This window comes from Oryx dammah, unplaced genomic scaffold (assembly GCF_014754425.2).
Source record: "Oryx dammah isolate SB20612 unplaced genomic scaffold, SCBI_Odam_1.1 HiC_scaffold_25, whole genome shotgun sequence".
NCBI lineage: Eukaryota > Metazoa > Chordata > Mammalia > Artiodactyla > Bovidae > Oryx > Oryx dammah.
The window spans coordinates 9,938,767-9,954,549 of NW_024070209.1; the positions used below are offsets into that span (position 1 = coordinate 9,938,767).

A 15,783-nucleotide genomic window follows, 5' to 3' on the forward strand; every position below is an offset into this window, starting at 1 on the left:
CAGAGTCGGACACGACTGAAGCGGTTTAGCACACACACACACACACAATCGTGCACATATAAACAACAGAATACTGCTCAACCATTAAATTAATGAAATCTCGCCACTTGCAACAACTTGGTTGCACATAGAAAGTGTTAGGCTAGAGGGAAATGAGTCAGACAATTACAGTATTTTATGATTTCACTTATATGTGGAACCCAAAAAACAAAATGAACAGTCAACCATAATGAAACAGAGTATAGATAGAACAAACTTGGGATTGCCAGAGGGTGGGGGGTCGGGGTGGCGGGGAGAGGGGAGTATGGAATGAAATAGGTGAGGGGGAGTAACTGGTACAAACTTCTAGTTGCAAAATAAATTAGTTACAGGTATGAAATGTACAGTGTGGAAATACAGTCAGTAACTATGTAATATCTTTGTACAGTGACAAAGTAACAATGCATTGTGATATTCAGTTTGAAATGTATAGAAATACCAAATCACTATGTTGTCCAACAGGAACTAACATAATTTTAAAGATCAATTATACTTCAAAAACACAGAAAAAAAACTCATAGTAAAGAGATCAGATTTGTGGTTACCAGAGACAGAGGCAGGTTGGGTTGGATGAAGGCAATCAAAAAGCACAAAATCCCAGTTATAATATAAGTAAGTACTAGGGTCTCATCACAAGAAAACATGTGTTTTTTAAATTTTTTAATTGTGTATCTATATGAGATGATGGATATTCAGTAAATTTATTGTGGGAAGCCTTTCATGATGTATGTAAGTTAAAGCAGTACCGGATGTCAATCACATATCTCAATAAAGTTGGAAGAAAAAAAGAGTGACAAAGTCAATGAGTGAACCCAGGAATAAGACTGGGATACCGCTGGAGTTTCATGGGGTAAGAGTAGCTTGAGGAAGTGTCGGGTTTGGCATAATATTCTCAACACAAATCCGAAAGTCTACCTAAGCGCCAAAGAAGAGCTGTTAACCCGGGTGCAGCCTTGAAGACCGCCATCCCAAAGAGCAGCCTCAAGCGGACCCTGAGGAGGCGTCCGCAGTGAGCCGCCCAGCCTGAGGGGGGCGCCCTCAGAGGCGGTGGGGCGCGCCGACGGCCGGAAGGGTCCGGTAGCCGGGTCTTTGCCTTCACGAAGTGGGGGTTCTCTGCAGGTGTGGCAACAGGATAGAGGACCAAAAGCTGGGAGCCGGCTTGCGGGCAGCGCTTCGCAGGAAAGGCTTGGGCTGAGCTCGGGCCTGCCCTCACGGGGTGTCGGCAGGCACCCCCGGCCAGCAGCCAGGGAAGCCTGCCGCCCGGAGGCCCAGGTCAGACGCGCGTCTGAAGCTGCCTGCCGCTCGCGGTTCTGACAGGGCGGGCCCAGCCCAGCCTCCTCCTCTGCTGACCCTCCCGCGCCCAGGCCCAGGTCAGACGCGCGTCTGAAGCTGCCTGCCGCTCGCGGTTCTGACGGGGCGGGCCCAGCCCAGCCTCCTCCTCTGCTGACCCTCCCGCGCCCGGGGGCTAGGCGGCCCGGCCGGCAGGCCGCGGACGTGCCCTGCTGACAGCCCAAGACACTTTGAGTGGGAGGGGGGCAGGAAAATATATTAACTTCTTGTAAATCAATAGGAAACAGTGAAACCTTTGGGTCAAAGAAAAGGGGTTCGGTTTGGTTTGGTTTTTCTTACAAGGGTGGGGGAATGAAATTTGAGGGCCTACGAAAATGTTTAATTTGTTTTTCTTTTAAATGTTGCTGCTGCTGAGTCGCTTCAGTCGTGTCCGACTCTGTGTGACCCCATAGACAGCAGCCCACCAGGCTCCGCCGTCCCTGGGATTCTCCAGGCGAGAGTACTGGAGTGGGTTGCCATTGCCTTCTCTGTCTTTTAAATGAGGGTTCAGGAAAGCAAAGGTATTTAGGATCATGGAATTTTTAATGCAGCCCTGGGGGAGGGAGAACCGTTGACTCACAACACATAAAGTGTCCAATATAGAAGTTACAGGCGCTTTTATAGGGGCGTATTACAGGGTCCTAAGCTACAAAGACCTGAAGTTTGAGACCTAACAGATGAGTCGGGTTAAGGGGGGGGACTACTCAAAAGAGAATATTCTAGGGCAGGATTCAGAGCCCGGGGCCAACTGCCTTGGGGAGGTGAAGGCTGCTGGCAAGGGCAAGGAGGGTGGAGCAGGGGGAGGGTTGTCGGGGTGTCTCCTGGTATGAAGACAGAGAGTTGGGAGGAAGATGCCTGCAGAATTTCGGAGCCAGGGTAGAGATTTCAGATTTTGTTCCAAGTGTATGTGGAGGCCATTGAAAGGTTTTTTGGTAAGGGAGTAACTTGATGGCTTTTGGTGGTTCAAGGCCCAGATTTAACCTGTTTACAGAGGAACAGCAATAAGTGGGCATTCTTGTCAAAAGTGGAGAGTATAGGATAAGATAAGATAAGATAGGAAATAGTCAGATGCTCCTTAGAACCATGCCCAAATGCATTAGATGCATTAATTTATCATGTTTGATGATACAAGGAAGAAAGCTGCCTTTTACTTCATTTAAAGAACGGTATTGGAATTGTACAGTCTAAAAATGACTGTGGGATGGGGTGATGAAATGGGAGATTGGGATTGACATATATACACTGTTGATAGTTGTATACAGTAGATAACTATTGAGAACCTGATGTGAAGAGCAGACTCATTGGAAAAGACCCTGATGCTGGGAAAGATTGAGGGCAGGAGGAGAAGGGGGTGACCCAGGATGAGATGGTTGGATGGCATGATGGACTTAATGGACATGAGTTTGAGCAAACTCTGGGAGATAGTGGAGGACAGGGAAGCCTGGCATGCTGCAGCCCATGGGGTTGCAAAGAGTTGGACACAACAAGAATCTAGCACACTTGATCTAGCACACAAAGGAGCGCGTCTGACTCATGCAACCCCCGTGGACTGTATCCCACCTGTCTCCTCTGTCCATGGGATTTCCCAGGCAAGAATATTGAGTGGGTTGCCATTTCCTTCTACAAGGGATCTTTTCAACCCAGGGATTAAACCCACACTCCTTCCTTTGTTGTTCAGTCGCTAAGTTAGTCCAATTCTAACCGCATGGACTGCAGCACAGCAGGCTCTGCTCAGACTCAAATCCATTAAGTCGGTGATGCCATCCAACCATCTCATCTTCTATAAACCCCGTCTCCTCCTGCCCACAATCTTCCTCAGCATCAGGGTCTTTTTCAATGAGTCAGCTCCTCACATGAGGTGGCCGAAGTATTGGAGCTTCAGTTTCGGCATCAGTCCTTCCAATGAATATTCAGGGTCGATTTTCTTGACAGGTGGATTCTCTACCACTAAGCCACCTGGGAAGCCCATCTCTAAGAATAAAATTTAATAAAAGATGAGCGCTTTGGGGGAAATTATGAAATTATAAAATCTGTATATTCTTTTAGATTTTCTGTATGAACAATCAATCATATCATCTTGGCAAACAGTGACAGTTTTATTTCTTCCATTGCAGTCCCTTTTTTTTTTAATGTGCCAATTTTTTTATTTGTCTTGCCTTATTGCTACCTTCACTACTGTGTTGAAGTGATGATAGCAGCCTCCTTGTCTTGGAAAACTTTCAGGATCAACATTAAGAACTGTATAACATTTTATCAGATTATTCTTATTGTCTACTTGTTTCCTGAGGCTGATTCTTTATCATGTATGAATGTTGTTTTCCTGCACCTATTGAGATGATCATATAATATTTAATCTTTCAACGTGATGAATTACAGTGACTTTTTCTAATGTTATGTCAACCTTATGTTCTTGAGATAAACCCAGCTTGGTTATGATGTGTTATTCCTATTATATATTGATTTTTTCAATTTGCGTAGGATTCTTACATCTAAGTTCATGGATGAGATTGTCCTATAATTTTTTTTCTTATAAAAAATGATCTGTTTTGTGTATCAAAAGTTATGCCAACCTACTAAAATGAGTGGTGTTCTCCTGTGCTCTGCAAGAATCTGTTTGAAATTCTTGATCTTTGAGAGTAATATGGAATTCATCAGTGGAATTATGTGGTCCTGTAGTTTACTTCACGGGAACATATTTGCCTACCAATTACATTTTTTCACTGGTTATAAGCTATTTATGTTTTTTTAATTTCTTTTTGATTTAGTGTTTGTTAAATATGGTTTCCTAGAAATTTGTCTATTTTATTAAACTTACTGGTATAAAGTTGTTCATTATATCCTTTTGTAACCTTTTCCATGTTTGAGTATTTGTAATGATGTTCCCTTCTCATTGCTGATGTTTGTTCCAAGTTTTAATTTGTTCTCCTTTCCAAATCTGAGCCCTGGGGATAAGTGTAAGTAGCCAGTAAAGAAAAAAGGCAGGGCTGTTGCAGGTAGAGAAAACAGCATGAGCAAATGCACTGAAGTTGATGGTATACTTGATTTTATTTCAGTGAAAAACTTGAGGTAAAGAATAGCCTCCAGTAAGACTGAAGATCAAATCATAAAGGGTTTTGAGTGAGTCTTGGAGGGTGAAAATGTAGTTATAGTTTTCATTTTTAAGAATTACTATGTACAAAATAAACAAGCTCTGATATACAGAATTGGTAATTTCTCTATCCTTGGGAAGCTCACAATACAGTGGGAGAGGCAGTCAGGGAGACAAATTATACTACAGTACAATGCCAGTAAAGAAACAAAGTTCATGAGGGCAGATAGCTTGAGACTGTAGTTTGACTTTTTTGATTAGTTCCATTCAACATTGCTAATCATCCTCAGCCTTACATTACAGGCAAACATCTAGATACCTTGGCAGCTGTTAAGATTAGGATAGCCTAGAGAAACTTGAGAAGGCAACGGCAGCCCACTCCAGTACTCTTGCCTGGAAAATCCCATGGACAGAGGAGCCTGGTGGGCTGCAGTCCATGGGGTCGCTGAGGGTTGGACACAACTAAGTGACTTCACTTTCACTTTTCACTTTCATGCATTGGAGAAGGAAATGGCAACCCACTCCAGTGTTCTTGCCTGGAGAATCCCAGGGACGGTGGAGCCTGGTGGGCTGCCGTCTCTGGGGTCTCACAGAGTAGGACACGACTGAATCGACTTAGCAGCAGCAGCAGAGAAACCTGAGTCATCACCTAGTTTGACTTCTTTCTGAGCTTAGTCTGCTAGATCTGTGTTCATTGTTTCAACCTTCAGTTTTATGAAAACCAGTGACTTCTCTTTTCTTCCTTACAGGTGTAGAGAATATCTCAGTGGTGGCTACAGTCCCACCTCTGGTCTGGCTGCCATGTATCATGGGCAAATAGCTAGTAAAAGGCCCTCTAATCCCACACAGATGTACCAGCAACCTCCAAGGCTTCTCATTGTGCATATTGCTCTACCATCCTGGGCTAACGTCTGCTCCAACCTCTGTGAGGCTCTGCAGAACTTTTTCTCTCTAGCCTGCAGCTTGATGGGCCCCAGCCGCATCCCTCTCTTCAGCTTATACATTGTACAAAATCAGCACGAGTGCATCCTCCCTTTTGTGGTGAGTATATCTATACTTGTTCATTTTATCCTGAAAGCAGAGGTGAGGGTTCTGGAACAGAGATCAGTTATTATTACTTAAAGCAGTAACTGTGCCCGTTCCCCATACCCATAACTCACAGGCATCACAATGAGAGCCTCATATCATCCTACACACAGGGGATTTGTACTGAACGAAAAGAACCCCAAAATTATTAATATGAGAGTGTAAAAAGCAATGTCTTGCCCCCCACCTCCACTCCTGAGAGAGAGAAATCTTGGCATTTACAGTCCTTTGGAATGTAAGCAGTGACCTCTCTCATCCCCCTTGGAAATGTAAGCACAAGGAAATAAATCCCTAAATGTCTTCAGAAGTCTCTGGTTACTCTACCACCCTTTAATTTCTAAAACTTGTCTTTGACCCAGGTTCTAGTTTTTTGCTCAGAAAGCCCCATCTGTGCAGAAACATGAAAATATTTTTTACATAGGACTCAGGTGAAACTCCCCCTAGTTTCAGAAGGCAAAGGATGGGCTAAGGGCAATGCTTTTTATCAAGTTCCCTCACACATAGAAAACTCTTTTCCTCCTCAAACAAACCCAATTTTTTACTTCCTCCCCTTTACAAAGTTCAGAGTCTCAGGGATGGGAAAGACTTCAGTTCAGTTCAGTTCAGTCGCTCAGTCGTGTCCAACTCTTTGCGATCCCATGAATCGCAGCACGCCAGGCCTCCCTGTCCATCACCAACTCCTGGAGTTCACCCAAACTCATGTCCATCAAGTCGGTGATGCCATGCAGCCATCTCATCCTCTGTCATCCCCTTCTCCTCCTGCCCGCAATCCCTCCCAGCATCAGAGTCTTTTCCAATGAGTCAGCTCTTCACATGAGGTGGCCAAAGTATTGGAGTTTCAGCTTTAGCATCAGTCCTTCCAAAGAACACCCAGGACTGATTTCCTTTAGGATGGACTAGTTGGATCTCCTTGCAGTCCAAGGGACTCTCAAGAGTCTTCTCCAACACCACAGTTCAAAAGCATCAATTCTTTGGTGCTCAGCTTTCTTTATAGTCCAACTCTCACATCCATACATGACCACTGGAAAAACCATAGCCTTGACTGGACAGACCTTTGTTGGCAAAGTAATGTCTCTGCTTTTGAATATGCTATCTATGTTGGTCATAACTTTCCTTCCAAGGAGTAAGCGTCTTTTAATTTCATGGCTGCAATCACCATCTGCAGTGATTTTGGAGCCCAAAAAAATAAAGTCTGACACTATTTCCCCATCTATTTCCCATGAAGTGATGGGACCAGATGTCATGATCTTCGTTTTCTGAATGTTGAGCTTTAAGCCAACTTTTTCACTCTCCTCTTTCACTTTCATCAAGAGGCTTTTTAGCTCCTCTTCACTTTCCGCCATAAGGGTGGTGTCATCTGCATATCTGAGGTTATTGATATTTCTCCCAGCAATCTTGATTCTAGCTTGTGCTTCTTCCAGCCCAGCGTTTCTCATGATGTACTCTGCATGTAAGTTAAATAAGCAGGGTGACAGTATACAGCCTTGACGTACTCCTTTTCCTATTTGAAACCAGTCTATTGTTCCATGTCCAGTTCTAACTGTTGCTTCCTGACCTGCATACACATTTCTCAAGAGGCAGGTCAGATGGTCTGGTATTCCCATCTCTTTCAGAATTTTCCACAGTTTATTGTGATCCACACAGTCAAAGGCTTTGGCATAGTCAATAAAGCAGAAATAGATGTTTTTCTGGAACTCTCTTCCTTTTTCCATGATCCAGCAGGAAGATCTCCTGGAGAAGGGAATGGCAACCCACTCCAGTATTCTTGCCTCCCCCACCCACCCAAAAGACTTCAGAGATTCTAGTAAATTCCCTTCCTTCCTAAGACAGCCTTGCTGTTGGGATAGTCAGAAAAGAACCAATGGAAAGCCAGGACTTTGATTCCTACCTAGTGTGAATAAGACCTCCTTCCACATAGTGTCCATGAAGCCATATGGTAGCCTGGACTCCCCTCAACCCATTCAGCTTTAACAGGGTAACTATTTCACCCCCTCCCCATTGAGGTGGTATTGGAGGCGGCAGAGTGGAGGCCATATGGGGAGTGGCAATGAGGCATCCTTTTGCCTCCAAGGCAGAGTGGTATCAGTGAAAGCCTAGTGGGAAGCCAGAAGTTACAGGACTTTCTTCCTAGTGAAATGCATAATGGTAATGAAGCTTCTCTATTCCCAGAGTGTCATTGGGGGGCATATGTGGAACCTGAACTTCCACCCCCACCCAGAGATAACAGGACACTCTCCCTTCTGGGATATAATTAGAGACCAAATAGAGTCACACCCCAACCTGGCAATAATGATGTGGAAAACACTTCCTTCACTGGTACAGTAACAAAAAAGTCCCACTAAAACAGAAGATTTAAACAGGAGTCATTCTTACAGCATAATACCCCAAATTTCCAGAATACAATTTTTAAAAAAAACTCCCATGATTATCAACAAACAGGAAAATCCAAACTTAAATGAGACAACAAACATTGAGATAACACAGATGTTAGAATTATCTGAAAAGGATTTCAAAGCAGCCATCATAAAAATGTTCCAACAAGCAGTTATGAACATGCTTAAATGGAAAAATATAAAGTCTCACCAAAGAAATAGAAATATAAAGAAAAACCAGATAGAAATTTTAGAACTGAAAAATGCAATACTCAATTTTAAAAACCAAAAAATCTACTATAAACAGGCTCAACAGCAAAATGAAGAAGTCAAAGGAACTTGAAAATAGAATAGAAATTACCCAATCTGAGTAACAGAGAGAAAAGAGACAAAAAAATTTACAAAGCCTCAGGGATCTGTGAGACTATAACAAAAAGCTAATATATTATCACAGTCCAAGGAGAAAGAGAAAGAGGAGGGTGGGACTAGAAAAATATTTAAAGAAATAATCACTAGAAATTTCCCAAATTTGGCAAGAGTTATAAATCTAAAGATTCAAGAGGCTACAGAAATCCATTCTAAGACACATCATAATTAAAATCCTTGCAACAAAGACAAGGAAAAATTCTTAAGAGCAGGACACTGACACCTTACCTATAAGGGAGAAACAATTCAAGTAATAGATTTTTTTCATTAGAAACCATGAAGGCCAGAGGAAGTGTCACATTTTTCAAATGCTGAAAGAAAAGAACTGCTAACATAGAACTCTATCCAGTAAAAATATCCTTAAGGAATGATTCCGAAATCAAGATATTCTCAGATGAAGGAAAGCCAAGAGAGTTTGTCACCAACAGACCTACCTTATCAGAATGACTAAAGGGAGTTCTTGAAACAAAAAGGAAATTATACAGGCTCTTGGAATATCCAGAAGGAAGAAAAAATAGAAAGAATTAAAATATAGATAAATATAATAGATTTTCTACAGAATCTTCTAAATTATATTTGACAATTGAAAGAAAAATTATAACACTGATATGGTTGTTAGTGTATATAGAGGAACTACTTAGGATAATTACATTATAAATGGGAGGATAAAAGGACTTAAGAAAATTAAGTTCTTATGCTTCATTCAAAATGATAAAATATTGACAACAGTATACTGTGATAAAGATGTATGTATGAATAATGTAACACTTAAAACAACCACTTAAAAAAATCTGTGTAAAGAGACACACTCAGAAACACTATAGATAAATCAAAATGGAATTTTAAGAAAATAGTCAAGTAATCCAAAGGTAAAAGAAAACAGAGAAATGAAAACCTGAGGGAAGAAACAGAAAGCAAAAAAAAAAACCCAAAACACCTGATAGGCTGACATACCAATAATTATATTAAATATAAACAGTTTTAATTAACCAATTGAAAGAGAGAATTCCCTGACGCTCCAGTGGGGTTAAGACTCTGTGCTTCCACTGCTAAGAGGTCAAGTTTGATCCCTGCTCAGGGAACTAGGATCCCCCAAGCCACTCAACGTGGCAATAAATAAAGAGATTGGTGGAAATGGAGGGATAATCCAACTGTATTCTATCTACAAGAAACCAACTTCAAACACGATAAAAGTAGGTTGAAAGTAAAAGGATGGGGAAAGATATCCCATGGTAACAATCAGAACCTAATAAAATGTGGCTTCCTAGGTGGCACTAGTGGTAAAGAATCCACCTGCCAACGCAGGAGATGCTAGAGATGTGGATTTGATTACTAGGCTGGGAAGATCCCCTGGAGTAGAAAGTGGCATTCCCTGTTTCCAGTGGCCTGGAAGATTCCATGGATAGACGATCCTGGTGGGCTACAGTCCATGCGGTTGAACAAGTCAGACATGACTGAGCAATTGAGCACACACACACACACACACACACACAATGATAAAGAGTCACAGAACTAGAATAAATAATCCTAAAATTTATAGGGAATCCAAAGGCCTAGGATTGTCAAATCAATCCTGAGGATAAAGAACAAAACTGGAGGCATAACCATCCCCCCACCCAAGACTTCAGAAAATATTACAAAACTACAAGAATCAAAACAGCATGGGGGCTTCCTGGTGGTCCAGTGGTTAAGACTCCATGCTCCCACTGCAGGGGGCATGGGAAGATCCTACATGCCACGTGGTGTAGACAAAAAAGCATGGTACTGGCACAAAAACAGACATATGGATTAATGGAACAGAATAGACAGCTCAGAAATAAGCCTACACGCCTGTAGGCAATTAATCTTTAACAAAGGAAGCAAGAATATACAATGGAGCAGAGACTGAGTCTTCACCAAGTGGTTTTGGAAAAGCTGGACAGCCAGGTGTAAACCAATGAAGTTAGAACACTCCTTCACACCATATGTAAAGATAAACTCAAAATAGCTTAAAGACTTAAAATATGAAGCATGGCAACATAAAACTCCTAGAAGAGAACATAGGCAAAACCTTCTCTGAAGTAAATTGCAGCCATGTTTTCTTAGGTCAGTCTCCCAAAGCAAAAGAAATAAGGGCAAAAACAAATAAATGAGACCTAATCAAACTAAGAAACCATAAACAAAATGAAAAGACAACCTACTGGAAATTATGTGACTGACAATGGCTTAATGTCCAAAATATACAAACAGCTCAATATCAAACAGTTCTATATAAAAAGTAAAATGAAAAATGGGCAAAAGACCTAAATAGACATTTCTCCAAAGAAGGCATATAGATGACGAACAAGCACAGGAAAAGATGCTCAATAATCTAATTATTAGAGAAATGCAAATACGAATGACTATGGTGAGCTATCACCTCACACCAGTCAGAATGGCCATCACCAAAAAAATCTACAAGTAATAAATGCCTGAGAGGTTGTGGAGAAAAAGGAACCCTCCTACACTTTGGTAGGAATGTAAATTGGTTTAGCCACTATAGAGAACAGTATGGAGGTTCTTTAAAAAACTAAAAATAGTTACCATATGATTCAGCAATCCCACTACTGTATAGTTAGGGAACTATGTTCAATATCTTGTAATAACCTATATATCTGATTCACTTTGCTATACACCTGAATCTAACACAACACTGTATATCAACTATAATTTTTTTTAATTTCCAAAAGAAAAAAAAGAGTTAATCCAACAAGAAGACAGAAATCTTTTTTTTTTTAATACTTACTTATTTTTGGCTTCATTGCTACTCATGGACTTTCTCTAGTTGCAGCAAGCGGGGACTCCTCTCTAGTTGCAACACACAGGTTTCTCATTGTGGTGGCTTCTCTTGTGGAGCACAGACTCAAGGCTCACAGGCTTCAGTAGCTGTGGCTCACAGGCTGTAGAATGTGGGCTCAATATGGGCTTAGTTACGGCAGGCAGAATCTTCCCGGACCAGGGATCAAACCTATGTCCCCAGCATTGGCAGGCAGATTCTTAACCATTGGACTGCCATGAACGTCCAAGAAGACAGCAATCTTAAATCTGTACCCACTAGACAACAGAGCTGCAAATGTGTATTAACTGGTGAATGACTAAACAAAAGGTAAAATTCTCACTCCATAAAACTGGAGTTTCGTACAAGCACACTGCAGACAGAGTGAAAGTGGTAGTGTTGTTTACAGCCATATGACCCATATGACAAGTATGTTCTACTGTGCCATTTTCCTTGTGCATGTCTGTCCCATGACCACATTTGGCTGTAACATCTATCTTCTGTCAAGCAACAGGGGTAGAGAAAAGTTGAGAGTGGTCTGGAAGGGCAAATAGAAAATATCCAGCATAGGAAGCTTCTGGGAGATGAGCTTATGTCCCAAACAAAGGTAAAAGGATTTTTATTTCCTTCTTCTAGTGACTATGTTCTATGCCTCTGGTACTCAGTACATTTGTCTCTAGGTGAATCCCTTGATCCCTTAATCACTCTATTAGGAAAGACAGACAGTTCTAGACTAAAAACCACTGACTAGTAAGTCAGGAAAGATTGGAAGTCAGAATTTCCTTCCAGAAGATCAGTTAGTTCAACCATGGTCAGAAGCTCAAGAAAGTCACTGAAGCAATGCCATTGTGTATCCGTGTGTGCATGCTCGTGCTCAGTCGTGTCTGCCTCCTTTGTGACCCCATGAGCTGTAGCCTGCCGGGCTCTTCTGTCCATGGGGTTTCCTACGCAAGAATACTAGAGTGGGTTGCCATTTACTCCTCCAGGAATCGTTTCCAACCAGGAATCGAACCCAGGTCTCCTGCGGTTCTTGCACTGGTGGATTCTTTCCCACTGGGCCACCTGGGAAGTTCACCTTATGCATAGAAGAGTCCAGTCTGTTTAAATCCATTTTCTCTGACCTATCTAAGTATCTGATATTTTCTATCTGCAGAGTTAGCTCAAAATACAAATGGAGAAAGAGAGCAGGTAGGGAGTCTTGCCTAAGCTGAACACTTCAATTTATCTCCTCATATTTGACTTATAAGTATAATAAAATAATTGTGAACTTTTTGTGAGGAATCTTGACAAAGGATTCATAATTAAAATATTAGAATTCCTTTTATAATCCATTGTGCTCTTAATATAAATAAATTCTAAAATGATTAATTTCTCAGAGTTTCAAAAGAATTCCATTACTGTGAAGATTTTATCAATTCTTTTACCTTTTTTTTTTTTGAGAGCAAAGAAGTTATTTAAATCATATAAGATCTAAAATGGTATTTGAAGATCAGTAGTGCTGTAATTTGGCTATTACATTTATTTTCTTATCCTTACTAGCTGATCTTCAATAGAATCATTTAAAAGTGGCAAATAATGGGAATGTATTATATAAAGTAATATAAACTCCAATACAGATAATATGTTGCTGCTGTTTAGTCGCTAGGTTGTGGCCAACTCTTTGCAACCCCAAGGAGTCCAGTAGGCTCCTCTGTCCATGGGATTTCCCAGGGAAGAATACTAGAGTGGGTTGCCATTTCCTTCTCCAGAGGATCTTTCTGACGCAGGGATCAAACCTGCATCTCCTACATTTGAGACAGATTCTTCAGAACTGAGCCACCTTGGAAGCCCAAAGATAATACAATAAACTATAATTGAGGAGGGTGGGAAGAGTAAGAAAAGGAAATGTACAAATTTTATCATTGTATAGTGGAGATTTTCATAGCTCATTAATGGATATTAATAAATAACTTACAGGAATTATAAACATGGAATTATAAAGACAACCACTAGAACAAATACAAACCTTTCTAATTATGACAAGAAAAACATAATAGAGCAGACAAATTTACACAGTATAGTGATTTTTCAAAATTTATGAAAACAGTATATACCTTAAAATAATATTACTAAAAATAACTATATGTCACATTAATAAATGTGTCCTAAACTTACCTGTTAAAACATTTAAAAAACACAGATTTGATTGCAAAACAAAAATCTGTATTCAAGAGACTGTAACAAAGTGATTCAGAAAAGTTGAAAATAAAAGGGCAAAAGTATACTAAGCAAATGTACCCCTACGAAAAAAAAACCATGAGTTTAATATCAGACATCATTGAATTTGCAGCAAAAAACACTAAACAAGACTAAGTATGGCACTATAATAGCGACACAAAAGCAGGGAAGAGTAGAGAATTATTAAGAGATGCATAAGAATATATTCAATACAGAGGGCTTGCTGGAGGGGGAGTCTATTAAAAATATAACAGTTTTGAATACCAATTACCAAATAATATAGTATCAACATTTTTACAAGAAATATATGTATAAAAAAACCTGCACCTTCCTGAAGTGCTCATGGAATATTCACAAAAGTTGACAGGATGTTAAGCCACAAATAAACCCAAAAACTTAGATGAATTCTAAAAACTACAAATAGATCAGTCAACATTCTCTGAACACAGTGCAGTAAAACTGGAAATAAGTAACAGACACAGAGAACAAAAAGTCTCTACCACCTGGATGTTTTTATGCTGCTTAATAGCTTTTGAGTCAAAGAGGAAATTCAGGCAAAAATTGTAGTGTATCTATAAAATAATAATAATGAAACACTACATACCAGAACATATATGATACAAAAAAGGCAATGCTAAGAGGAAAAATCATCTTTAAACTGTATGTTTATTGTTTTTAATTTTATTAGTAAACAAGAAAAACTGAAATGAAGCAAGCAACTCAAGAAGAAAAGAAAAAACAAGCTTAAGGAAAACTGAAAGAAAGAAAAAATAAAGGCAAAGAGTAATGAATATGAAAATAGAAAGTGGTAGAACAAATGAATAAATCTAAATTTGTTCTTTGGGGGAAAAATAGGAAATAAAGATCAACCATTATTAGTTAACTTAGTTTTAGGAAAAGAGCAGTGGGAAAGGCATGTATACACAAAATAAGGTAAAGAGAAACTAACCATAAATATACTTGTGTGAAATACATAATTCTCCATGAAAATATAAATACCAAAAGTGAATTCAGAAGAGATAGAAACTCACCATTTTCCATAAAAGGAATGGGAAATTTATCAAAGAACTACCCTCCCCCAAAATAAAGTACTGCAACCAAATAGTTTTACAGGGGAATAATACCAAACTTTTAAAGGACAGATCTTTACATTTTTTAAACTATTTTATACTGCAGAAAGAAATAATATCCTTCCAGATTCTTTTTATGAAAATAACATAATATTGATCTTAAAATGCAACAAATATTGCAAAGAAAGAAAAACTACAAATCCATCTCACCCAAAATCCCAACTAAAGTATTAATAGTAGAATCCAACTTATATTTAAAAAATCATGTACAGGAATACAGAGATGGTGCAATATTGAAATCTATTAATATAGCTTCCTATGTTAATATATCTAAGAAAAATATGATAGTGTTTTTTCCATAAGTACTAAAAAATGGTATTTAATAAAATGCAATATCCAATCATTAAAAAAAAAAAACTTAAAAAACTAGGAATGGGTGGCTATTCCCATAGTGTCTGTCTATGACAACTCAAAAACCAGATCTTACTTAATGAAAGACATTGAATATATTCCTGCTGCTGCTGCTGCTGCTAAGTCGCTTCAGTCCTGTCCGACTCTGTGTGACCCCAAAGACAGCAGCCCACCAGGCTCCCCCGTCCCTGGGATTCTCCAGGCAAGAACACTGGAGTGGGTTGCCATTTCCTTCTCCAATGCGTGAAAGTGAAGTCGTTCAGTCATGTCTGACTTGTCACGACCCCCTGGACTACAGCCTACCAGGCTCCTCCGGGCAAGAATACTGGGGTGGGTTGCCATTGCCTTCTCCGGACCAACCTAGACAGCATATAAAAAGCAGAGACATTATTTTACCAACAAAGGTTCATCTAGTTAAGGCTATGGTTTCTCCAGTAGTTAAGTATGGATATGAGAGTTGGACTATAAAGAAAGCTGAGCGCCGAAGAATTGATGCTTTTGAATTGTGGTGTTGGAGAAGACTCTTGAGAGTCCCTTGGACTGCAAGAAGATCCAACCAGTCCATCCTAAAGGAGATCAGCCCTGAATATTCATTGGAAGGACTGATGTTGAAGCTGAAATTCCACTACTCTGGCCACCTGACATGAAGAGCTGACTCACTGGAAAAGACCCTGATGCTGGGAAAGATTGAAGGCAGAAGGAGAAGGGGGCGACAGAGGATGAGATGGTTGGATGGCATCACCGACTCAATGGACATGAGTTAGAGTAAACTCCGGGAGTTGGTGATGGACAGGAGGCCTGGTGTGCTGCAGTCCATGAGGTCACAAAGAGTTGGACACGACTGAGCAACTGAACTATCAGTTTTAAATGATCAACCACATCAAAATCCTCATTTCTGGTAAAGTATCACTCTTGAATAGAGTGCCTCCCAGTTCCTAGACTGACTGAGAA

The 15,783-nt window shown here is 40.2% G+C and overlaps 1 protein-coding gene across 1 annotated transcript in view; it reads left to right on the forward strand.

Annotated features, from left to right (window-relative positions):
- The first annotated feature begins 5,257 nt into the window (after positions 1-5,257).
- LOC120851843 (meiosis 1 associated protein) overlaps positions 5,258-15,783 on the forward strand; it is a 60,092-nt gene continuing 49,566 nt past the window's right edge. Inside the window, exon 1 of the mRNA XM_040224892.1 lies at positions 5,258-5,497. Coding sequence (XP_040080826.1) covers positions 5,258-5,497 — 240 coding nt within the window. The remainder of the gene's footprint in view (positions 5,498-15,783) is intronic.